A 27658-nucleotide genomic window follows, 5' to 3' on the forward strand; every position below is an offset into this window, starting at 1 on the left:
TCATAAATTGTGGTTTATACTTTGATTTTCATAAGCTACTAGAGTTCTCGGTCTAGGACCGACAACACCATGTTTTGGTGTTGTTTGGACAGAAATCACATGTGATTTCGGTTGGGCTTAATGTTGTTTTGTTTGGGTTTTAGGCTTGGGCTTGGTTATTAGGTCTAGGTATAAATAGCGTCATTTGAGTGTTGTAAGTGGTGTGGGACGTTTTTGGGGGCTGCCATAAGCCAAGAACGAGATTTAGAGTGAAATAGAGAGAAAACCATGTGTAATCAAAATCTTGTGTACCGGACGATTAATCAATATATCGTGTGCATTAAAGATTCATTTTGTGTTCTTATTCATCTTATATCTTGCATTATACACTTTGATTGGATTCCGCACCATCAAAGTGAATCCGATTGATACGTAGGAGAATTTGAGACTTACAAGTGGTATCAAAGCAACGATTGGTAGCAATCGGGTTATTGCAAAATATTTTTAAGAGTTTTTCTAGGAGTTTCTTGGTGTTTTTATTTTATTTTTGACAAAATTTTGGCCAGTGTTCTACATGTTCTTCATTATTTTGGAGTTTTGATCGAGTTTGGCATTAAAAAGTTGAAAATTTTGCGTTTTTGGCAAGTTTTGGGGGATTTTGGTCGAAATTTGCGAGATTCCGACGGCACTCCTCGGTCCTCGGTCAAACCTAGAAAATCTCGGAGGCACAACAGCGTTCACGGTCAGCAGCGAAGGTTTTCGATCGATGCAAAGTTCTCGGAGCGAGAGTTTTCGGTCCGTAACTTCTGTTCCCGGTGCGACTGATTTCGGTTTGGACTTCTCGGCTTCGGTTCTCAGTTTCTCTCGATTTCGGTCCGAGATTTCGGCCTGTCCTCGGTATGGATTTTCAGCCCCTCGCATCCTCGGCTGTAATTTCGGATTTTCAAGTTTTTGGCTTATTTTCAGTCCAAAAGTCATATTTTCGATCAAATAACTTTGTTTTCGGTCGTTAAGCTTCGCATTTGGTCAAATACTCTCGTTTTTTGTCTTAAAATTTCATTTTCGATCTAGAAACTTTTGTTTTCGTTTAAGGTTATTTTATTTTTTTTTGGACAAAAAGTTTGTCTTTCAACTTTTGACTTTCAACTTTGACTTTCAAATTTGACTTTTGACTTTTGACTTTCAAATTCAACTTTGACTTTCAAGTTTGATTTTCAACTTTGAAATTCAAGTTTTCAAGTTTGACGTCCGAGGTTTCAAGTCAAAGGGCATTTTTCTTGGTTTCACAATCAGTTCTACTTTTGGTAAATTATTCTTTTTGGTGAATAATGAGTTCTTCAATCACCAAGGTTAATGAAGCTTCATGCTCTCAGTCCTGTGAAGCTAAAATTAAATCTTATCGTGATCAATATGAATTATTAATTAGGGAAATTGAGGACCTTAAATATGAACGATATACTATCAAAAAGGACCAAAAACCCTTAAGAAATCAATTAGAGCTGAAAGCCAAAGATCAAGGAAGACTGAAAAGAAAAGAAAGCAATAAACCAATTGGGAGATTGATAGGACTAAATTATGGTTTATTCTAAGTGAAAAGAAAGTTATAAACCAAGGGGGAGATTGTTAGGTCATAAATTGTGGTTTATACTTTGCTTTTCATAAGCTACTAGAGTTCTCGGTCTAGGACCGAAAACACCATGTTTTGGTGTTGTTTGGACCGAAATCACATGTGATTTCGGTTGGGCTTGATGTTGTTTTGTTTGGGTTTTGGGCTTAGGCTTGGTTATTAGGTCTAGGTATAAATAGTGTCATTTGAGCCTTGTAAGTGGTGTGGGACGTTTTTGGGGGCTGCCATAAGCCAAGAACGAGATCTAGAGTGAAATAGAGAGAAAACCATGTGTAATCGGAATCTTGTGTACCAGACGATTAATCAATATATCGTGTGTATTGAAGATTCATTTTGTGTTCTTATTCATCTTATATCTTGCATTATACACTTTGATCGGGATTCTGCACCATCAAAGTGAATCCGATTGATACGTAGGAGAATTTGGGACTTACAAGCCTAAATGCGGGGTTTTCACGATTTCATATCGGAGGGCAAACCACAATTTGAATGGCCATGTAACCACCTTTTTTATAAGAAGGGTCATTGTGGAAGGCTATAAAACAATGTTAGTTTTCACATGGTGCAAAAATCGTTACACAAATATAACGAAAAATAAATACAGACAAAACTGAAAGGCCAAACAACTAGATCATACTGACGCCTATATAAAAAAAACTAAAGCACAACCATATAATGTTCATAATACATACATAAAGTGATAGCAAAGTACAAGTTACATATCATGTATTTCCTCCTTTAAACTCATCGACATCTTTATTCTTGAAAATCACTTATATTAATACTTTTAATATTGTTAAAATTAATTAATATAACATTTTACTACTAAATTTTTTAGCCCCAAATAGCATGTATTACATTGAAGCTTCAAACATGCAATTGGAAATCTCATTGGCTTCTTCAAACATTTATAAAATGGTGAAAAAAAGACAATGAGTGATCCAAAGTTGGATAAAATACTTATTTTAGTGAGTAACTATTATTTTACTTATTTAGGTTTATAAAAATTATAGTTTTCAAAATCATATTTTGTTTTGGGTATTGTATACGGGGAATGCAATCGATAATATCAAATTGGATCAAAGCTGGTAAACAAGAAAGCCATAACATTGTCCATGTTCAAATTAAACACATCATTTTTTACATAAAAACGTTACACAATTTAATCATTTTACATACGGGCTTGCGATATTCATTACATCTTCATGAAATCTAAGACCATTGTATTCACGTATTGTCATATTATTGATTATAAGACTCGTCTAGGTTATAACAAAACGAAAAACATGTATTGTAATACTTCCACATTATAAAAAGCTAAATGACACACATGTCATACCAAAATATACAACAAAAAGATAAAACATGTTGTACCTATAAAATTACAACCACAATGTCTTTGGTAAAATGCTAAGGTAAAACATACATCATATATTTATATCAAATCCATAAAGTTAGATCTAAAGATTGATAACAAAAACTAAAGAAAAAACACGAAGGATGCCACATTTGTCATAGTGTTGCGGTTAGCAACATATCCATATACAATATCCTTTTATGATTATTTGTTTTCCATATACGAGGCCAAAAAACAATTTGCATAGATATGCAATCACGTCTTGGTCACCAACTGAACATTGTTAGGTTTCACATGGTGCAAAACGATTACATAAATAGAAGAAAAAAATACATATACGGGAATGAAAACACAATCAACGAAATCATATAAGGGACCATACAAAAACCTATAGCATAACCATATAATGTTTATATAACACTTTACATCGAGTTGTTATGCTAACTATAACATGGTTGTGTATTCACATATTGCAAAGTAACCAAAATATACTTCTTTAATAAGTATTCACACCCAAGCAAGATCAACATCCAACAATTGAGTGGTTGCTCACCTGATGAATTACATACAACATCATAGTGTATGAACCCTAAAACTCCATAGTGACAAACTTGTATCCTTAAATGGATAAGGTGTAGGGTTTGGTCAATGGTGTTATGAAACTAAGTAATGTCACCTCTCATTCCAACATGTTATAACATGAAGTGGGGGTGGTGTTCCTAGGGGTGGATCCATTGTAGAGTCTGGGGTAGCTCGGGATGCCCTTCCAAAAAAAATTTAGTAATGTAATTTTTTTTTCAGAAGATTTCATTTTATGTTGCGATGAAACCTCGAAAAAGTTTGGGCTACCCTAAAAAAAATTTATTCTACCATTTACTTTGACCCTGGCTCCTTCAGTTCCCATGTTATAACATGGTGTTAAGAGAGAGAGAGAGAGAGAGAGAGAGGGAGAGGATTTGATTAGGTGTTGCCTCCCGTTCTTGTTACCACATCTCATAACACCATATCTCATAACGTAAGACTGGAGTGGTGTTCCAGCCGTTACTACCGCGTTGAGGTGCCTCCACGTAGGGCAAAATACCCCTCAACGGGTTCGTACAGAGTAGTCTTGTAACATTTAGTTCAGGATAGCAATTGTCAAGTTTAAGTTTTCAAAGGATTTAACCATACTAATGGCGTGAGGAATGTATGTCACGTCGTGAGGAGTTTAATAAGGGCGCGTATCATTTTTGGGCTCACGACGCGAGCACATATTGGCTCACGATGTGAGAACTGTCTGGAAGGAAACCCTAAGTTGGGGGTTTTATTCTTGTATTTAAAGGAAGTGAGGGCTAGGGTTAGCCCACCCTTAGCCTCCATTACCTAATTGCACTCCCCTTTGAAACCCTAGCTTCCATATTTGACCTTGAAGCTCTTTTGTGGTGTTTTTAACCAATGAGAAGAATAGGAAGAGCATCTAGTCCATCATTTATGCATTCAAGTCTCATCACCAAGCATTTACACATCATCTGGACCTTTTGTGAGTTTCAAGCTCATTGCTTTATGAGTCCATTAGTCTAAATCTAGATTTTAATGCAAAAACCTTCATTTTCAAGATGATATTGAGGTTGGAATCCATAAAGTTGCCAACTTTATGGATCTCTAGTGTTTCTTGAGTAGTGTAGTTGCTAGATCTGGAAGATGGTAGAGTTTTATGAATCTTGCATGAGATTTGGTGTCATTTTTACCTTTTGTGCCCTAACTAGTATTTGGGACATGCATGTTTAAAAAGCCATGATTTTTATGATGTTCTAGAGTAAACAAGACACTATGGAGGATTTGGTTGCTTGGCCAAAAGAGATTAAGAGCTTCTTTAAGAACTTTTGATCAGAACGTTCTCACGACATGAGCACAAGGAGTGTCACATCGTGAGCATGGCATTCCTCGACTGTTTTGGACTTATTAGGTCATGACATGACCATTAGGAGTCACGAAGTGACTAATAAATTGTGGGACTTTTGAGTATGGGTTTAGGGTTTAGGGTTTTGAGTATGGATTGACTTTGACTTTAACCGTTGACCTTGACCAAGTTTGACATAGGGGAATTTTGGGTATTTTGAGTGGTAACTGAGAACTGATTACTATTTGATGGGTAGGTGACCGGTAGAGCTGATATTCGGAGTTGTGTCCTGTTCAACGATCTTTCCATACTGAGATGTGAGTTTTCCCATCGTACTTGTGAGTCGAAGGCACCAATGCCGACCCACTGTATTATGTATCATGGTATAGAGGATGTTGCTATGCGGCAGTGATAATTAGATTTACCTGTTTTTCTATTGATTGGTCATGCGATTACCTGTTTGTTGGATATATGTTTATCAGTTATATATATGTCGACATAGTATGGATGGGTTGAGGTAGTACCGCTTTGTGCGGTAGCCAACAAACCCGGGAGCAATTCAGACATAAGTTGTGGGCCTGAAGGGCAAGCCGGACTTATGCTGTGGGCTCGGGAGTAGGCCAAATATGAGTTGTGGGCTTGAAAGGCAAGCTAGACTCATACTGTGGGCATATGGGTAATCCAGTCTGTTAGTTGTAGACCCAATATATGTTGTTATATGTTGTGTGTTGGTACTTTGGGGAATCTCACTAAGCTTTGGCTTATAGTTATAGTTTATTGTTTCAGATACTTCTGATGATCGTGGGAAAGCGAAGGCGTGATCATGCACATCTTCCAGTTTTTATGACATCGGTTCTTAGGATACTCTGATTTTGAATAATATTTTGGAAACAATGGTTTTGTAAACACTTTTTTGATTGAAATGGGTTGTTTTTTAAAAGTTAAAATTTATTGTGATTTTTGGGATGTTACAAGTATAATATTTTATCTCAATACCATAGGAGGAAAATTAGGGTCTCTACCGAGCATGGACTCTAAAGCAGTTTGCATTGGGCCCAACTAGGGCTGTAAACGAACCGAACGTTCAGCGAATTGTTCAGCGGGAAGTTCGTTTATGTTCGTTTATTTAATAAATGAATGAACACGAACACAAATTCTCGTTCGTTTAGTTAAACGAACGAACACAAACAATGGTCTCGTTCGTTCGATTATGTTCGTGAACGTTCGTTTATGTTCTTCGTTTACGTTTGTTTATGTTTGTTCATATAAGTTCATTTTATGTTCACATATGCTTAATCGTGTTTGATTACATTACTATATTATATGTTCATTTATGTTTTTTTATCTTTGTTCGTTTATGTTCGTTCGTTTAACTTGTTTACGGACATAAATGAACGAACATGAATAATGTAATTTGTTAAACGAACAGACATGAACAAAAAAAACTTGTTCATTTATCCATTCGTGTTCGTTCATTTGTTCGGTTAACTTAAATGAACAAACATGAACAAACCCCCGGTCGTGTTCGTTCGGTTCGTTTACAGCCGTAGGCCCAACCTTTATGAGACGCACTCTCCCAAGTGTTAGCCTTCAAGACTGCAACCATTTCACCCTTTATGCATTTTTTTGGAAACAACTATCACATAAAACAGAAACTGGCAATGAGCTAGAACATTACAAAGTGTTTAAAGGGTTTTGGTTCCGAACGGTCCAATTACAATTAACCCCTTTATATCTAAAAGAAAACCAAAGAAAAGAAAATTTACGAATAAAATAAAAAAGATTATATTTTCTAAGTCTTCGATTCTCATGAATCACATCATTCCGGTATCTCCAAATGCACTAAAGAGTCGTATATACCACCACTTCAAGCACCTTCCTTTTATGCACATTAACATTCACATAATCGAGCCACATGAATAAGTCAACAAGCGCTGACATTTGATCGAAATGAATATCAAGCCATCTCTGAATAGCACTCCAAATACCCCTTGCCATCTCGCATCGCATAAACAGGCGAGCCACACTCTCCGTCTCCAAACCACAAAAAGCACACCTAGAACACGGAATACCATTCCCTTTATGTTGCGACGCCACCTTAGTAGGAAGTCTATCCAACCTTAAACGCCACACATAAATATTTACTTTCCTTGGAACCCATTTACACCATCTATTACTCACTGAAGGATCAGGAAGCACCCACACCTCTATCCATCGTCTGGTATTAACCACCGTAAACAGTCCATCCTGATCAACAGACCACACCCATAAATCCGGGCAGTCCACTTCACTCCATCCCTCCACCATCTTCTCAAATTGAGCATATAATCTACCCCCTCTAAAGCCTCTCGCCCATCTTCTCAATTTAAGCATATAATCACCATTTATGCATTAAGTCCTCTTACCCATTACAATGTCTTATAATGTGTTTGTAATTAATATAATTGTTGACTAATTATCGGAGTTGTGAGACCCAATAGGTTCATATAACATTGACAACAATATTAGCTCGTTGTATCATAGATAGATGTCAGTTTTTGACCAAAATAAGGTTATTAAAAAAAAACAGTTACCAATATAGTATAGTTTCAAAAATATTTATTAAACTAATATTTTTTTTCATTTTCTCTCAATTTTTCATTTTTCTTAATGTGTTTTTATTTTAAATATAAATTTATTATTATTATTATTATTATTATTATTATTATTTAGTTTTCATTGTCTTTTTTTAATATCAATTTTTATTTTCTGTTTTCAAATATACATCAATTTTCTAATAAAAGAATAAGATTATTCTCCTTTTGACATGTGTCACACATTATGCATCCTAATTAATGTCATTCCATATTGACTATTCATTTCAAATTTTGAATTTTGAATTTCTCTATCTAATTACATAAAATTAATAACATTAAAATAAAGTTAATACAAATTATAAAGAAATATAATTTCACATATTTATAAAAATCAATGATTATAATTTTATATAATTAAAAAAATATCACTTAATTAATAATTTATTTAAAATAAATGATTAATATTTTTGATTTTTAATATGAAAGTTTAACTAATTCTGTAACCGTGGTTCCCACGGATTATAAACTAGTTTAACATAGATATCTATATTTCTTGACGTATTGTTTTAACATAAATATCTACAAAAAAACTGTACTCTTTTTCATATAATTTTTATTCACCAATCTATATTTTTTGAGGTATTATTTTTTTGTCGGCAAGGCCTTTACGTTCTCGAAATAAATCTAACACTTTGGAGATAATTTGCTCTACACTAGACTCAGGCCCGGCCCTGAGGTTGTGTAAGGTGTGCACCCTCACAGGGCCCCGAAAAAAATAGGCCCGAGTTTTAGACATTATATTGTAAATATGTAATATATATTCAGTTACGCAACTGTTTTCAAAAACGGCTTCTAGTTCAACTGGCAAACGGTACAATTCCTTCTTCTAAATGAGCCTCTGTTCGATCCATGGCATCTGCATTTTTTGTTTTTTTTATAGTAATCATTGTTTTAGTAATAAATAAAATTTTCTTGTACATATTTTAGAGTTATAGTTTCCTATTTCATGGTGAATGTTTAATTCTTGTCACCCCACTTTCAATCAAGTTTTTTATTACTCGTTTTTTTTACACTGTTTTTATTAATCAGCTTTTTTTTTTTAATTTTCATCATCACTTTTCTTTATTTTCTTTATTAGTTAGTTTTTTTATTCCCCATTTTTCTTGTAATCGTTTTCTTTAATTTTTTTCTAATTGTCCTCACTCACGTTGATTGATAAAAATTTCAATTAATCAGTTTTCTTTTGTTTTTAAACTTCGTCCTCACCATATCAGAATATATATATATATATATATATATATATATATATATATATATATATATATATATATATATATATATATATATATATATATGGCCTAGTTTTTTTTTTGGCACAGGGCCTTCAAAATCAACGGACCGCCTGACTAGACTATTTCCATCATATAAATATTATATATTAGCTTTAACGTTTTTGAGTCAAACAAAGATGTTGATAATGTTTTTTTAAACAAACAATGTTAGGAGTATTTTTACCTTAAAAAGATGTTTAATGTTGGAGTTTTTACACCTTCAAGAATATTGTATATGTAATGGTATTTTTAATTTAAGATTGCTAAATTTTGATGTTCAAAATTGTTTGTATAATTTATATAAATAACGTCAAAGCATCTATGTTAAACGTATATTAAAAATAACCTAAATAAAGAAAATAAAAGAATGATGTTTTAGAAAAAGACAATAAAAAACTATAATAATAGAGAAAAAAACTGATATTTAAAACAAAAACACATTAAGAAAAATTAAAAATATAGAAATAATAAAAATAAAATACTAATTTGATAAATATTTTTTAAACTATACAAGATTAATAAATATTTTTTCAATAACCCTATTTTGATTAAAAACTCCAAACATGCATACATTATCAATAACATCGAAGGAATGAAAAACAAACTTAAGAATATGTAGTATGTTATTTTTGATTTATCATAAATCAATACAAATCTCCAAAATTATAACTAAATAATTACAAGCTACAAACAATATCTACAACGAAAAAAACTATACCCATAATAAAAGTAGACTTAATCCCAACGTAATGTAATAAGGAACTCTAAACCACAATGGGTATTTTTTTGACACACCAGTCTAGTGAACACACCAATCTATTATAGGTTTTTAATTTAGGCACCTGCACACTAATTTTGCACACCAAGACCGAGTGGTATACTAAGCACGGGCATGTTCGTGGTTGAGTTGGCCACGAACAACGGGCGTGCACACTACCCCATTGTTTCGTGGTGGCTCGTTGTCGTTTAGGCTCGTGTTCGGCACAACGGAATCGCACGCCCAATCAAGTCGAAGCCCTCAATTTGACCGTTACTATAGCCGTTGAACGGCTAGTTTGTTTAAAAAAAAATTAACCAATTTATTTACCTATAAATACAACATTTTTACTCCTTATTTTTTACACCATTCTTTTCTTTCTCTATACACAAACTACACACTACATCTTCACAACCAAAAACCATGGATCCCAACCAAAATACCCCTCCAAACTACAGAAATCGCAAACCCGATAACGCTTTTGCATTAGATACAACACCTCGCCAATTCCCGACTATGGAGTCACCTCAAGGCGGTTTTATCAATCTACTTCAAACCGGTTCCCCTATCCAACAAACACCACTTTTCCAACAACAATATCAACCTTTTACGTCTTTCCAACAACAATATCAACCTTTTCCGTCTTTCCAACAACAACAAATTTCACAACAATTTCAACAATTCCAACAACTCCAACAACAATCGTCACAACAACAACAACCACCAATTTCACAACCACCACTTTCGTCGGATTTTGTTGTGGAAACGCAACCTTCACCACTACCTCAACCAAAAAAGAAAAAAGGAAAAAAACTGGCCCGACCCACTACCACCCAAGAAAGGGTCCCATGGACAAAAGAAGAAGAAGAAAAGTTAGCGGAGGCATGGGTGGCGTTCGAGAAACCCCGATGGAACCTCCCAATAATCGGAAAGAGCAAACGGAAGGAAGTTCGCAATCTTCCGGTTCAAAGCGTTCGAGAAACCCCGATGGAACCTCCCAACAATCGAACGGCCGAACACACATCGACATCAACGACGATCCGCTAGATCTTGAAAACGACCAACCTCTACGTCGGCCCGTTGGAAGAAATAAAGCAAAAAAAGCGGCTTCAACATCTTCAAATTCTAGTGTTATGGATATGTTTGGCGATAAATTTGATCGATATGTGAAACTTCAAGAAACGAAGGCCAAGGTGATGACTAGGATGGAGCAAAAAATGATTGAAGCACAAACATCATTTCAAGAGGCACAAGCGACGATCCAAACAAAAACCGATATGAATATCTTGAAAATGAAAGCGGACGACCTCGAGGGAGAAGACTTGGAACTTTTCCAAGCGATGAAAGAGTCGGTTCGAGCCCGACGTAGGCGTATGGGATAGTTTATTTTATTTATGGTTGAAATTTTTAGTTTTTTTTAATGTTTTTTTTTTATTTTTTTTTATTTTAAGTAATGTAATTTTTATTTTTATTGTTAGTTTTATTTTTTTACTTCAATTATTGTAGTTTTTATTTAATGTAATTTGGTCTTTTAATTTAATGGAAAACTAGTATTAAAAAAATGATTTTAATTTATTTTTGAATTAAATTTAAATAAAAAAAATAAGATGGAGTGGTGTGTTAGTGGTAGGTATCCCACGGATGGTATAATTTTGATTGGAAACCATTGCCGTTTTTTTTTCCTTTCTTTTTTATTTTTTATTTTTCTGTACACTCATTTACTCAATTTTTTTAATAACATAACACACACACTCTCTCTCTCTCTCTTATATTTTATAATATATTATAACTATATACATATGCAATGCTTTTTTGAGGTAATCTTTTTAACGGACATGGAAAAAATTATGACTTTATATTTTTTTAAACACTAATACATTTTTTATAATTAATGATATTAGGTTTATGAAAATAACATAAAAAATTCTAAAAAAGACATTTGTAGCTTACGACATTTGTAGCTTACGTCTAACAGAAAAACAAAATTAATCAAAAATTTTATGCTATAAAAAAAGATGGGTTTACACAAATGGAAAAAATAAAATGTATTAAGTTTTTGATTTTACGACTAAAAATAAGGATAGAAAAATTGATGAGAATTTATTTAAAATTTTATTTTTTATATTATTATATTATACAAATAATATTATTGTTGGTTTTTTTTATCTTAATACAAAATAAATTTAAAATTATTATTATTATTGTTTTTTTTCTCATACAAAATCAGTTATAATTGATTTTTACCATTGATTTGTTAAATAAGTGGCTTAGATTGTTTCTTAGATTATTGTTATTTTTTTATCTTATTAAAAAATAAATTTAAGTGGCTTAGATTGTTTCTTATATTGTTGTTTTTTTATCTTGTTAAAAGATAAATTTAAAATAAATACTAATAAAGTTAGTAATAAAAATATAATTAATAAATAATAAAGTAAATAATAATTATGTTATAATGAAGTACGAAAATAAAAGATAGTCAAATAATTATTATTAGATAATGATTAAAAGAGAAGTAAGAGAGATAGTAACAATACAAGCCACATAAAGCTAATGGCAAAACACGAAAGGAAGAACAACACGAAAATAAAACAACAAAAGACAACTGAAATTACAGTTTAAGAAAAGGGCATTGAGACCAGTTTGCCCATACTAACTCCTTCCTTTTACCCCTGTTTTTCACCCAAAGAAAAGTCATAGATTTGACAATATCTATGACTTTATCGGGTGACAGCCGGTTTTTCTTGAACACTCTATCGTTTCTTGCTTTCCAAATAGACCATAGCATACAGTAATAAATGGCCATAAAAATCCTCTTTCTTTTTAAACATGACCCCACTTGGCAGCAAACTCTAGAATGTGATTCACCTTATGAAAACTTCCAGCTTGCACCCTGCACCATCTCAATATCCCCTCTGTGACCATCGTTGCATAAGAGCATGCCACAAGAGTATGGTCTGGACATTCTTCTATCTCCTCACACATTCGACATGTCAATGTTTCCACAATTACCCCTCTTTTTGACAGTTCATTTGCGGTTGGAATTCTGCCCGCTTGCGCCCTCCAAATGAAACATGATACTTTCAGTGGTATTTCTTTAAGCCAATGAAAATTAGAGTTAATGATAGGGGACCTATAATCCCATTTTTTCCTCATGGCACACACTGTATATGAGTCATCCGGTGTTAAGCCACATTTCCAGATTTCACTTGTGGGACCTTGTTGCTTGGAAATCACTGAACAAACAGAGATGTTTTTTTTCATGAGATCATTCTTTATACCGGCAATATTGTTCCATACCCCGGGTAAAGTCTTCATCGAGTAACAGTCATCAGGTTTGGAACGGAGGTTGTGCACGCTATAGATGATCGTTGCCCATAATTGTCCAGGTTTAGTTCTAAGCTTCCACCACCACTTCATAATGAGGGATATGTTCAGAGCCTTTATTGTGCTAACGCCAAGGCCACCCGAGTCTTTAGAAGCTGCCACTTTGTCCCATAAAATCCAATGAATAACCTTCCTATCATTTGATCCACCCCAAAGGAATCTATTCCTCAACCTTTCAAGTGTCTCGATGACGCCCTCTGGAGCCACAAATAAAGATAAATAATAAGTTGGGAGGTTTCCTAGGACTGATTGGATGAGGGTCAGTCTGCCGCTGAAGGATATATTTTTGGATTTCCACTTTGAAAGTTTTTCTTTGAATCTGTCAATGATCGGTTTCCAATGTTTCTTCAACTTCATATTGGCACCAACCGGGACACCAAGATATGTAAAAGGAATGGAGGATGGTTCACAGCCGAGAGGTCTCGCCCAATTTGTCACCTCATGTGTGTCAACACCAATTTCAAATACTCTAGATTTATTGAAGTTGAATCTGAACCCCGATGCAACGTGGAAGCAGTGTAAGATGTGTGATAGGTTATTTATGTTTTGTTTCGACCACTCCCCCAAGAAAAGGGCATCATCCGCGTATAGCAAATGGGAGAGTGTTGGCCCCTCATTTGGAAAATTAATCTCATGGAAAATGCCTAGCTCACACGCCGACTTCATCGCTATACTAAGTCCCTCCATGGCTATAATGAACAGGAACGGTGAGAGTGGATCCCCTTGTTTGACACCTTTGGATATCGAGAATTCTTCGGTTGGGCAGCCGTTTACAAGTACTGAGGACTTGGAGGAAATAGGACATCCTTTTAACCACATTCTCATTTTGTTACCGAATCCCATGTTCACTAGATTTGAGTCAAGGAAATCCCAGTTTAGTGAATCAAAGGCTTTATCGAAATCAACCTTGAAAAGAAGTATCTTATGTTTATTCTTTTTTGCCCATGAGCAAATTTCATTCACAACCAAGGGCCCTTCCAATATATTCCGACATTCAATATAAGCTGATTGTGCCTCATCAATGCACTTCCCCAAGACATTCTTCAATCTTAGCGAAAGAATTTTCGAGATGATTTTATAGACGCAGCCAATAAGACTGATCAGTCTATAGTCACTAATTAGAAGGGGATCCTTGACTTTAGGAACCAACAATATGAAGGAAGAGTTACATGACGAGTCGATATTCTCATATCTCTCGAAATATTTAACAATCGCTGCAATGTCTCCCAAGAGAACCTCCCAATATTTTTTAATAAATTTAAACGTGAAACCGTCAGGCCCCTGTGCCTTTTCATTACCACACGCCCACAATGCATTCTTAATTTCACACAGGGAAATAGGAGATTCCAAATGTTGCATTTCCTCGCTATAAATTTTCTTGAAGCGGTGGTTGTTTAGTTTCGGCCTGACAGGGTACTTTTCTTTGTATTTTTCAGAGAAAAATGAATAAACCTTCTGTTTTATAGCTTTTGGATCCGTACACCATTCCCCATTGATCAGCAGACCATCTATCATATTCTTACGGTTGTTTTTATTTATATGTGCGTGAAAAAACCTCGTGTTTTCGTCCCCATCAATTGCCCACTTGATCCTGGATTTTTGTCTAAGATCAAGGGCCTTGAGTTTTTCCAGCTCAACTATTGATTTATACCCCGAACTACTAGCCTTGATCTCATCCTAAGTTAATTGTCTTGTCTCCGCCGCCATATCAAGATGGTCCATCAGCTTCTTGTGTCGAGACAGTTCAACTTCCTCTTTAGGATGGGCAGATGCTCTCCATTCTTTCAATCCTTTCTTGACATGCTTGAGTTTAGCATCTATGTACAAGTCAGGAGTACCAAAATCAATGAATTTATTCCAACAGGATATGAATGCCTTTTCAAAATCATCCCTCAACAACCAGGAGTTAAAAAATCTAAATGGGCAAGGACCAAAATCTCTATGAGTGGATGACAACAGAATAGGACAGTGATCCAAAATTTCTCTTGGGAGAGCAGTAACTGAGACATTAAGAATAAGATTTAAAAATCTTGGGCAAACCAGGAATCGATCAAGCTTACTAAGTTTGAGGTCTTAATTACGAAAGCATGTGAAGCGATGACCCCCCATTTTCAGATCAATGAGGCCTGTTTCATGTATGAAGTTATTGAATTCCCTAGCAGCTCTTAGACAGAAGACTGAATTTAACCTCTCCTCACTCCTTCTTACCACATTAAAGTCGCCTATCATAATCCAAATTCCTGTCTTAGAGTTTTTTAAGCCGATTAATTCTTTCCACAATGCATCTTTCTCAAGAATCGATTGAGGCCCATAAATATTAGCAAAAATCACATTCTCACTAATACCCCTCCATGTATCAATGTTGATTAAGTAATGTCTAGATGAAATAACCTCAAACGAATTAAACAAGTTCGTGTCCCACAAGTTCAACAAACCCCCATACCTTCCCGATGAATTGACACGACTGTCTCTAAAATTTTCTGCACCCCAACAAGCTTGAACATCGATATTTTCTGCCTCAAGTAACTATGTTTCTTGAATTGCTAAGAAGGAGATTCTATACTTTGATTTCAAATTTCGAATCTAATCCACCTTGTATTTCTCCCCTATTCCCCTTATGTTGATGGATAGAAAATTCATTTAGAAGTTCTTGTCTCACCCGATACTCCTAGGATTCCTGCCAACAGTTCGTTGTTGGCGTCGATCTCGAATCCAAGCATAGCACCAATTTCAGCAGTTGCTTCGATTTCGCTGATTTGGAGAGGTTTTATTAGTCGCTAGAGGTTGATCGAGGGAAGAGATTGGTACCATCTCAGGCCGATGAGAGTCAAGCACTGATGCGTTTCCATTTTCATCGCTGAATAAAGCTTGAACAGGGTAACACGATAAGTCTTTTGTCGGGAGAGAGAACTTGAGAAAATCGTCTTTTTTTTACGAACGCCCATTGTTGATACCTTTCAATTGGGATGTTTGAAAAATGGGGGAAGGGGTCTGCCTGTTGTATGTAAAAGGTCCAAAACAACCCGACTGGGCTAATCTGGAAGGAAAGGAGGTGGACGAGGTGGGCCTTGGGGAGCCCAGCAACGGATTATCCATTTTACAATCAACAGGTATGACCAAGTCAACTATGCCCCGATCGAATTCCTTAGGCTTATCTCCACGTGCTTCATTATCATCAATTGACTCAGTATCAGTGGGAATCAGAACCGTTTTCTCTTCATTGAAATGAGTATGCGCCTTTTCGGATTCCAAGATCGTCGGGGGCGCTTGGGGCGGGACTGATGTTGCGTACGGGTCATCGGAGGTGGCTTCTTCTCTGAAGATCCCACAACACTTGTTTCCGTTGCTTTTCCTATTCATATCTCCGACTATTTCACCATCTTCAATGTCATCCATCCACGTATCTGAAATACCCTCTTCCTCTTCTTCAGAACCATTCACGCCATCGTCTTTGTCAGATTCAGCGACTTCCGTGTCCCCATCAGAATTATCTTCAGGTTCAGATTGATACGGTTGATCAACATCATCGAACTTGAAGGGAAACCACGGTTCATCTTCATACTCAACCACATCAATGTCAAACGTTTCCTCCCAAACTTCAACCTTAATAACTTCATTGATCTTTTTCTTTTCTTCCGTAAGGATGCCGATTTTTACTACTGAGAGATCCAATCTATCCGCAATATGATCAAACGGTATAATTATCTTCCCAAACTTCTTAACAATGGCAGAGAAATTTGATTCACTCCATAATCTTATAGGCAATCCAACTATTCTTACATTTGCAACGCGATCAAATTTGTAATCATTCTCTCCACCAAGCTTAATAAAGCTGAATATACCCTTCCAATTTTTTTCGTTCTTCAAGAAATCCTTAGCTTTAGCATATGATCCAAATTCGAGAATGGCCTTCATACCTCCCGCGTATTTGACCTTCATATCCATGTCACAATGGATAGAGAGCAATGCCGGAAGATGTCCGAGATGGTCTTATGATTTCACCTTGCCGATGAGAGTGAACCCATTAATCCATCACACCATCTTTTCGTTAGTAACTAGACGAACAGGCGCAAGGTTGGGTGGTAAGTTTTTTGAGAGGATTTTGACTTTTTCACCACCTCTAACAGCTTCTGCGTATGATCTATCACCCGTGAATCCACCTCTAACGTTGACTGGGATCGGCACATGAGTACGACTCCATCTTCTCACCACACTGGGTGGCAGCGATTTCTCTGTCCTTTCATGCCTCGCTATATTTATCTCCAGCTTATCGTTCCTGCATATTGTACCATTCAGTTTTGATTCTGGTATCTTTTTATCAATGACTCCCTCAAATCAAATGAAGCCAAAATTCTTCCGATTTTTTCCTTTTCTTCCTCCAAAGTAGATATCTGACAGCGTCCCAAATGTCTTGAATATTCTCCTAAACTCTTCTTTCGTCGCACCATTGGGGATGTTGGAGACGAAATAGCCTGTTATGTCAGAATCGTTCTGACGATTCACTGGTTTTTTTCGGTTCCGTACCTCCGTCCATCCGTCTTCCATGGAAAAGTTAATAAAATTAGATAGGTATGTCATAAAATAGGATATCTTTAATGTAGGATTGTGTGTTTTTAGTAGGACCCAACTACTAAAGTAGATTTAATCTTAATGACAACCGAACTAGAAGGTATATATATATATATATATATATATATATATATATATATATATATATATATATATATATACCTTAATAAACATTTAGCCTTAAATGCTGAATTTTAAGAGGTACAAGTCCTTATGCAATTTATTCAATAAATTTATGCAATAAAATCTTATTAATTCATCTGCCGAGTCAATGCTCAACTCCAATTGAATCGGTCAAAGGCCCGACTTCCCCCTTTTATCTTCGTCACCACCGTTCAGCACCGCTATCTCCATCTCGCATAGATCTTTAAATTATGGTTCTGAAACCCTTAATGGTGTATGTTGAGTCGTCTCATATAGGTTTCATGAATCAATGTTAATTCGATTATTCCAATCGAATATTCCAACTCCGCTTTCTCCGTCTCCAACTTCAGACACTCAATCACTATGGAATTCAAAATGGTATCAAAAAAATCCCACCCCACAATCTTTCTCCGAATTGGGTACAGGAGAACCCACCTAACATACCCTTCTTCGTTTCTCTCTTTGGGTTGCGAACTCTGGCGCTCTCAAGTCTCACCATCGGAACATTCATCACGAACCGTCGCTGTCGCCACCACAATTGAATTGTGAACCGGTAAGAATCATCTTATCGTTCCTCTTACATATTTGGATTTAAAAGTTGTACCTCTAAAACCCTAAACCATCTTATCGTGTTCATCGGCAACTTTCTTTATTTTTTTGCAAAAAAATGGGATCTTATGACTAAAAGCTCCAACAAGGTATTTTTTTCATCAAATCTTGCAGGAACTATAAGCCAGAACCCACCGAAAATGAAAAGGTAAACATCTAAATACTTTGAGGTACTTTTTGCTAATAATTTCCAATAAGTTACTCCACCTTTACCATGTCTGTGTTCAGACACACACTCGCACCGTCTCAGAAGAAAACCTAGATTAATTAAGACCAGGACTTGCTGCTTCGCTCCATCTATTCTGACAAAAACTCTCTATTTTCTCACTCACATTGCGTCAGAAACCCTATATCTACTATGTGTTGCCATCAATAGGTATGCATTTGTTTTTAGTATTTGATATGCTTCTCATCATTTATTTCTCCTTTTTATGGTTTATTTATTCGATTTATATTTTTTTTTATGTTTGTGTAGATTAACAATGGTATGAAAAGTTATTTTGGTGATGTTTTACTGTAGGTATGATTTGGAGTTTCATTATGGTTGTTGTTTTGATGGAGGTATGATTTGGAGTTTCATGATGGGTGTTGTTATGAAAAAGGTATGATTTTTGAGTTGGTTTCATTAAGGATTTTATGTATGTGACTATGCGTGATATTGGCATTATTGGCAATTATACTTTATGATTTTTCCTTCTTATGATTTTAAGGTGGAATTAGGGATTATATATCATGTTTTTTAATTGAGGAAATACTTTTGTGCCAACACTAAACATCTGAATGATTCTCATAGGTAACGAAAATTGATAATGTCATCCCAGCAAACAGAGCTTGCCTCCTCAATTAATCAATTTTTTGGAATATTGGTTATAAAATAGGAGATATGTGTGTGTGTGTGTGTTTTGGTTTGATTTTTTTATTGTAGGAATTATAAGCCAGAACCCACCAAAGATGAAAAGGTAAACATCTAAATAATTCCTTACTATCGTTTTTCACTGATTCGTTTGGTTTTTATTTTTTTATTTTCCATCCCTAATATCTATTTCACATATATCGAATGTTTTTTCTTATCATTATGTGTGTGTAAAGCCCAAAGGGTTCTATGATCCAGTTGTTCATCAATGGTTTCTGATATATGAAGTTTTAATTGCAGAATTGTGCTGAGAAGTGAGATGGAGTATTTCTCGGTTATGACTGTAGGAGAAAATTTTCTTACTTATGCATGGAATCTGTATTTTTTGTGAGAAATGGAAATTATCCCACCATGTGTGTGGTTCTAGAACTTGCTGAGATGGAGAAACTGGAATAAATAACTAGAAGATAATGGAATAGCAGTTGAGACATGAAAGCAAATTAATTTAACATGGTCAACACGTATAGCAGTTGAGACATGAGAGCTAATTAATTTCACAACTCTTTTATATAATGTAATTTGTTAATTGATTTCAATGAATGCAATGGGAACATCTAGAATATCAAGTCACATAGATATACTTTCTCATGTTTTGTATTTGTATGACATATGACTTAAATAATCAAGTTTCTTGGATTGACAAGGGCTAAGCATATTAAGTCAAGGGTTCATGCATTTGCATTTGTGAAGATGGTTGAGAAACTACTTTATGAGATGCCAGATGATGGATTCAAGGTCAAAACACAACATTTTATCATTTGATGGGGCAAGTGGCTGACCTCAGTGATGGAGGCGGAATAAGCATTTTTCCGACCTGAATCTCATGTGAGTTTGACTTCTTATCTCTTACATACCACTCCATCTATTTGGCTAAAATTTTGTTAATGATTTTTTTTTCAAAATTGTTCAATTTAACTAACTTTTCAAAGCCTATTAGGTGTTCGATGGAATGCTTAATATATGTTTTGTGTTGTTTGGCCTGAAATTTGGCGCTTCCACATTGCAATGTTACTGGTGGGGGGATTTTTCCATTAGTTTTGACCATTCTAACCCTGCTTAGGCTTTTATTTTGATTTTTCCATTGTTCAATTCAACCAAGTTTTCATCTATTTGTTAATACCTGATGCTTTCAGTTTTCATGGTTGTTGTTGAGTGAAATTTCCAATAGATTGGACCATTCTACCCTTATGGGTTGGATTTTTATGTATAGCCTTAAGTTCTTAGTTTGGTAGAAGCTTAATTGTCCTTTGTATGTCACTTTTTTCCTTTCTTTGATGTTGTTGCAGATTATTATGGTTTGGACCATGCTACCCTCATGTCTTTAGTCAATAAGTCTGTATATATCAATCTATCCAAGAGAAAGCTAACTATGTTTGCAAGGCAATGGTGAGTTTTTTTTTTTTTTGTTTTTGGTTTATCAACTTAAGTTCTTTTAAAAACTGCATTCTTATGATTTATTACTTTTGGGTAGTTCTTTTACAGTATGAGAATGATCAGGATGCAAGCAGTGGAGTAAAAACAAAGAAATTGGAGCGTTTTCTTGAAGAGACATTCCAACTGCAAAGATGCTTTATGATAACAGGACAGAAAGTTATTGAGATACATTCCAAGATTGTTTACGGTCTAGATGATGGATTTGGCATGAAGAGATTTGCTGGTTGTCCATATCAAAAGGAGACATTGAAGGCCCTCTTGCTTGGGATGGAATGATACATCATAGAAACTTAGCACTTTTTTTTGGTGTATTTTGTAGTTTTGTGGAATAGTGTTTTGCTTAATTTATACAGGAAAATAGCCAAAAGTGTTAGGAAAACAAACAAACTTTTGTTGAGTTGCAGAAAGTATCCCCTTTTATCATTACTAGGTTAAGATCATATTTTTTTAACATAAAAACCCATGTACTGGATTACACTTTTTTGAGAAAAATAACAACATGGTCATATTTTTTAACATAAAAATCCTTTTACATCATATATTAAAACTACCGGTGAGGTAGGAAACGATAATGTGCATATTGCAGTTGAAGATAATGTACAGAAGTTCTATATCTGATTTAATAGTCTGTTGTTACATGATTTCAGTCTATTCATCCTATAAGATTTTTTTTTTTGAATATCAAACACACACACACATCCTCTAATTGTATTCTTAAATTTACACATTTGGCCAAGATGAAATTTGCACCCTCATCATTTGGGAAGGGATATAACATGGACAACTTTACATCGTACAATTTCGTGAATACACAAATCATCGTTTTCAATAATGTGAGTATGGTATGTTGTTTGAATACAATATCATTTATTTTCGAGAGAACCTGTGCCATATATTGTTGTTTTTTGTTATTTCATCCCCTACACATATGGTAAAGTGATCTTCTATATTGGAAAATGAGAGTATGAGTCTTCTTTTTGTGATAATATAGACTGGAAATACAAAACAAAGAAAATGAGAGTTTCAGATGCAGAAAAGCAATTCAACATAGACTAAAAATAAAAACCTTGTTGAATATTACAAACGCACAACCCATCAAACCTGTCAAAGTTCCAGAAATGTTATGATTATTTGGAGCTAACATCTAAGTGATTAATTCAATTTGCAAGGAAGTGACACAAATGTATTTATCAGCCTTTGATGATTGTAAGAATTAAAAAATTAACAATATTTTGTAACTTGGTCAATACTAAACACAAATTTAAGTATATTAAGCTAACATAATTCAAAATATAGATAAACTTACTAAATGTCACATTCTCAAACATAAATTGATCCAAACACCTATCTAGAAACTATCCGTTGAAATGAACTATCCGACAGAAAACAGTCCCGCTAAAAGACCACAAGGAACTACTTCACACCTAAAGGAAACTGATCGTCGCATTGAAACTGATTGCCAAAACAAATTATTCGCACCCATCGCTTGGCGCGGGTAATCGACTAGTGTGTGTGTATATATATATATATATATATATATATATATATATATATATATATATATATATATATATATATATATATATGTTCAGGTTCATTTGAGACTATGCTAATTTTGTGAGACCGTGAGACGCAATCTAAAAATAATTTTAAAATGCAAAATAAAAGGAAAAATCAAAAAATTCTTTTTTAATTATTATTTTCGTAGTTTTATTTACCTAAAATAAATAAATAAATAAATAATAAATAAAAATTACCGTTTTTTTTAAATACATGAAATATTCTAACAAAATATTACACTGTAAATATTTGAATATGATTTTTAGAATGTTAGAATATTCTAGTATTCTACTAGAATTGTCAGATATGTAAAATATTCTAATATTCTAGTAGAATATTCTAATATTATAATATTCTACTAGAATATGTAAAAAAACGGTAATTTTATTTATTTATTTATTTTTGGAAAATATAAATGACGAAAATAATATTTTAATATTTTTTTGAAAAATTTCAATTATTTTGTATTTTAAAAATGTTTTTTTATCTACAAAATGAGTGGCTAGGATCGGTGTCTCACGATCTCACAAAATTAGGCCGTCTCACATGAACCCAACACACACACACACACACTCACTCTCTCTCTCTCTCTCTCTCTCTATATATATATATATATATATATATATATATATATATATATATATATATTTCTTAAATAAAATATCCATTATACATTATTTAATTGTATATTTATATATTTAATGTTGAAGAGTTTGTTACACCTACACGGCTATTACTTATTATGTTTTTAAACCCTATAAGAGCGAGGTTTATTTTAAAGACAACGTAAAAAATTGTTAGGCTATAGCGACATGCTAAGACATGCCATATTAGATTTTTTCTTCCACCTAATATTTCGTCATAGAAAATATATACACTTAAATTATGGGAAAAAAATTAAAACAAAAATACAAATAAAAGATGACCAATCACAACCTTCTGATTTAAAAAAAAAACAAATACAAAATGACCGATAACAACCCACACCAAAGAATCTCTTCTTCTCTCTCTTCTTGCTGTTGAACCAGCGAGCTCCTCTCATCTCCTTTGCATGGTGTAGGGGTGGTGTTTTGCTCATGTTAAGCCTTTGGCGAGTGGGCTTGGCGCCCCACTTCCCATAGCCTTATGATAGATATATTCATTGAAAAAATTGTGATAATATATACATTTAAATCGAAAGTATTGAATCAATCATTTTAAATTCTTATCTTAAACGTTTTATTTAGATATTATCATTTTAAATGTGAAATTATATTTATATCATGATATAAAAGAAATCCCAAATAAATCGAAAAAATACAAGCAACACAAATATATATATTTCAAAAAAAAAATAAAATTGTTGCATTTGAACCATATTCGCATAGAATTATCCTTCAATGGGCCCAGTCAAAGTCCAATTTTAACGAAGCAGGGAGTTGAAGTGCTCCAGTCAGTGGTTCTCGACACTTGACGTTGACATTCGAAGCTCCGACGGCTGCCTTTCACAAACGCCGATCAACCTATCTCTGCTGCTGTAGGTTTTCATTTGGTCTGGTCTTCAATGGCAGCAATCAATTTACGGAATCCTGGAATCTCACCGGCACGAAAATCAGATGGCGACCGACGTCTTTCTTCGGTGAAGAACCTTAATGGATCACCACGAAGCTTTTATGAATCCATCAGTTTGAATCAGCAGCAACGTGTTCGGAAATCTGTTTCCTCGTTGGCGGTGAAGTCAATGAAGATCGTTGAACAGAGCCAGGAACCAGCCTTTTCTTCCAATGGTCCTATTTTCCCTGTAAAGCTCTCACTCTTCATATATCGTCTTAAATGGTTATTCGAATATTCGTCAATGTATATCCTGCTCGCATGTCTAATTTAGAGATTGAAACGTTCTTTTAGGTTTTTGAGTTTTTGAATCTAATCAGGTGTTTGGCATCGATTGATGCGCACTGGTCAATTTATCGTAAAGCTAGGAAACGATTGATTTTGACCTGTTAACATACTAAAGTGAAGAATCCATAAGATGCAATTACTTGTAGGTACTCAAATTTGAAATTGTTTCCTGCGTAGATAAGCTTTGTAATACACAATCAACGCAAGCTTTTGGTTTGCTATGATTTCTATACTTGATTAGCATATTGTGCAAGGAGCCTTAGCCAGAAGCAAAAAACTGTATATGATATATATGTTTGTAGAAAATCTATATCTACATCAAGCTCTTATATGATTGTAACTGTATATGATATCTGTTTTCACAAGTACTTAGGAAAACTTGGTTTCTTCTTTTGAGTTTCAGTCTAGTGACAGCAATTTGAGGCAACCTCAGATTTCTCTAGATGTTCAAAGGAAAACAAAGATAGTATGTACAATTGGTCCTTCAACAAGCTCACGTGAAATGATATGGAAGTTAGCAGAAACAGGGATGAATGTGGCACGACTTAACATGTCACATGGGGATCATGCATCACATCAGAAAACCATTGATATTGTCAAAGAATACAATGCTCAGTTCAATGAAAAAGTCATAGCTATAATGTTGGATACCAAGGTATGCATTTTGTTTTCATCTCTAAATTATTAAGCACAGAATCAAAGAGATGAAAAGTACATATAAATGTATTCCTTCTACTATTTTTCACATGAATCATGTTACTTCAGGGACCTGAGGTCAGAAGTGGAGATGTAGCTAAACCAATTCTCCTTCATGAAGGGCAAGAATTCAATTTCACCATTAAAAGAGGAGTTAGCACAAATGACACTGTTAGTGTAAATTATGATGGCTTTATAAATGATGTTGAACCTGGTGACATACTATTGGTTGATGGTAAGATTACCTCATTAACACTTCTAAAAAACCTACAAGTGACAAAATTTGTAAAATGTTATATAGATATTTCATTGTGTAAAAGTACTTTTGTTTTTCTTGAAGGGGGGATGATGTCATTGGGTGTTAAATCCAAGACTGGAGATTTAGTAAAATGTAAAGTAATTGATGGTGGAGAATTGAAATCAAGGAGACATCTCAATGTGCGTGGAAAAAGTGCAACTTTGCCTTCAATAACAGGTTTACTTTCATCCTTTTTTACAATTACTTTAAAATTATTTGTTACTTTGATTGAATGATGAATTTGATTCCATTTACAGATAAAGATTGGGAAGATATAAAGTTTGGAGTGGACAACCAAGTTGATTTCTATGCTGTTTCCTTTGTGAAGGATGCTGAAGTGGTTCATGAGCTGAAAGATTATCTGAAAAGTAAGGTGTCTTTGTAAATTATAAAATATTATTTCCATTCTTTTTATTTTAACTAAGCTTCTACAAAATGTATTATTCTGTAGGATGCAATGCAGATATCCAAGTGATTGTAAAAATTGAAAGTGCAGACTCAATAGTCAATCTTCCTTCCATACTTTCTGCATCTGATGGGGTTAGCATTTCAATTTCAGTGATTTATATTCTCGTTATGATTATAATATTATTATTAAACTTTAATTATTTATGTATTAAGGCAATGGTTGCACGTGGTGACCTTGGAGCAGAGCTTCCAATTGAAGAAGTTCCTTTGTTGCAGGTAAAGTTAAATTATTAAATATTAATAACCTTGAATATTTGTTGCTAAATTTACATAATTTTATAATTGATTGTTTAATAAATAGGAAGATATTATTAGAAGGTGTCAAAACTTGCAAAAACCAGTTATAGTAGCAACAAACATGTTAGAAAGCATGATTGATCACCCAACTCCAACAAGAGCTGAAGTTTCTGACATTGCAATAGCAGTAAAACAAGGTGCTGATGCTATCATGCTTTCAGGTGAAACTGCTCATGGAAAGTAAGTTTTAGTTTTATGAATTTAATCAATTTATTAATTATCTGTTATTTACTAAATCATATTTCAAAATGTTAAAATTCAATTCAAACTTATCTCAGTTTTCCACTAAAAGCTGTGAAAGTTATGCACACTGTGGCATTAAGAATCGAGTCAAGTTCGCGAGTCAACTCGAACTCGGTTTCTCTTTCTCGTCACTTGGCTTACAAGGTATAAATGAATATTTGAAATTTGTTTTTTTTGGAATGCAAGGGTAAAATGGTCATTAACTTTTGTAGAGCCATATGGGTGAAATATTTGCCTTCCATGCTGCAACAATAGCCAACACTGTTGCTACTCCTATCATTGTCTTCACAAGAACAGGATCAATGGCTGTGATTTTAAGCCATTTTCGCCCTTTCTCAACTATCTTTGCCTTCACAAATGAGTGAGTCCACATTTTCATCTTTCTATAAAATTGAATCACATTGCTATTTAACCCTAAAAAAATCATAAATTTGTGCAGAAAAAGAGTTAAGCAGAGATTGATTCTTTATCATGGTGTGATGCCAATTTATATGGAGTTTTCTGATGATGCTGAGGAGACTTTTTCAAGAGCCCTTAATATTTTAGTGGTAAGTAAAGTAATTACAACGGTGGTCCCTATAGTTTCATTTTCTTGCAAGTCTGGTCCCTTAACTTTTTTTAAAAGACAAAGACAATGTGCAAACTAGTAATTCCAGAAATTAGTGGGGTAGTCTATAACTTTTTTTGTGTAGCTTTCAGTATTTTGTTTTTGATAAAATAAAATAAAAAATAAAAAATTATTCTTTTTTCATTTTATCAGGATAAGAAGTTAGTGAAGGAAGGGCAGTATGTTACGCTTGTTCAAAGTGGAGCACAACCAATTTGGCGTCAAGAGTCTACTCACCACATACAAGTTCGTATGGTTCAAGGTTGATTTTTTCATACAAAGTAACTCTTTATACAAAAAAAGGGTGACAAGGGTATTTATGTCTTTTTAACAAACAAGAAACTGGTCCCACCTTTTTGTCTCAATGCCAACTTTCTGGAAATGTCAATTTGTTTCGAGCTCAAAATTTTCTTCTTTTGTTTTTTGTAACTGTATATTACATGTAAGAAATGTATGGTGCTCCTATTAATATATGCATATATACTACAATGTTCATTTTTGTATGTAGATGATATTAGTGTAAAAAGGTCTGTATGGATAAAAATATAGGTTCTGTCTAGATTAAATGTTAATGGAAAAAAAAGAACAAATTTTTCTATGGTTTACCAAATAATAACTTAAACATGAAATTCTCATTAACTCAAATAAATATACGTTATTTTAGAACAATTTTGTTGACTAATAATATCTGAAATTACAGATCCTGTCTAAATTTCTTAATAAAAATTGGCTCAATAATTTGGTAATATAAAATTCACAATTGGCAATCTAATATTTTAGTATTTGCAGTTAATATATATATATATATATATATATATATATATATATATATATATATATATATATATATATATAGTTATAAACAACAAAAGTACAAAATTTAGGAGGCCAACTTGTTGGACTGCTCATTTAGAGCTGTCAAGTCGAAGTTACCTCTAGAAGATTGAAAGAATGTGATTATAAAACATTATTTTTTTTTAAAAAGGATAATGACAAAAAATACCAATAACTTTTGTAGAAATTTGTGAATTTACTTGATTTTAGGTTTATCA

The 27658-nt window shown here is 33.9% G+C and overlaps 2 protein-coding genes and 1 long non-coding RNA gene across 5 annotated transcripts; 2 read left to right on the top strand and 1 right to left on the bottom strand.

Annotated features, from left to right (window-relative positions):
• Positions 1–6684: 6684 nt before the first annotated feature.
• On the bottom strand, positions 6685–7149 carry LOC145122243 (uncharacterized). Its single transcript, XM_079057876.1, has one exon. It carries the CDS (start codon positions 7147–7149, stop codon positions 6685–6687), a length of 465 nt encoding a protein of 154 aa, XP_078914002.1.
• Positions 7150–17744: 10595 nt separating this feature from the next.
• Positions 17745–20982, top strand: LOC145122851 (uncharacterized). Of its 3 annotated transcripts, none has more exons than XR_013714762.1 (7): positions 17745–18156; positions 18327–18360; positions 18441–18588; positions 18733–19171; positions 19366–19950; positions 20412–20511; positions 20597–20982. It is a non-coding gene; the product is annotated as an uncharacterized LOC145122851 (long non-coding RNA). The 3 variants fall into 3 exon arrangements; XR_013714763.1 differs by having other exon boundaries at positions 18733–18814; positions 19006–19950; XR_013714761.1 differs by having other exon boundaries at positions 18733–19950.
• Positions 20983–23475: 2493 nt separating this feature from the next.
• On the top strand, positions 23476–27109 carry LOC145119966 (pyruvate kinase isozyme G, chloroplastic-like). Its single transcript, XM_079055751.1, has 12 exons — positions 23476–23899; positions 24401–24652; positions 24763–24928; positions 25034–25168; positions 25249–25359; positions 25443–25531; positions 25613–25675; positions 25761–25936; positions 26035–26143; positions 26212–26360; positions 26439–26547; positions 26760–27109. Exons 1-12 carry the CDS (start codon positions 23663–23665, stop codon positions 26871–26873), a joined length of 1710 nt encoding a protein of 569 aa, XP_078911877.1. The 5' UTR covers positions 23476–23662; the 3' UTR covers positions 26874–27109.
• Positions 27110–27658: the final 549 nt, after the last annotated feature.

This window comes from Lactuca virosa, chromosome 6, assembly GCF_052849685.1.
Source record: "Lactuca virosa cultivar CGN04683 chromosome 6, Lactuca_virosa_CGN04683_v6, whole genome shotgun sequence".
NCBI classification, from domain to species: Eukaryota; Viridiplantae; Streptophyta; class Magnoliopsida; order Asterales; family Asteraceae; genus Lactuca; species Lactuca virosa.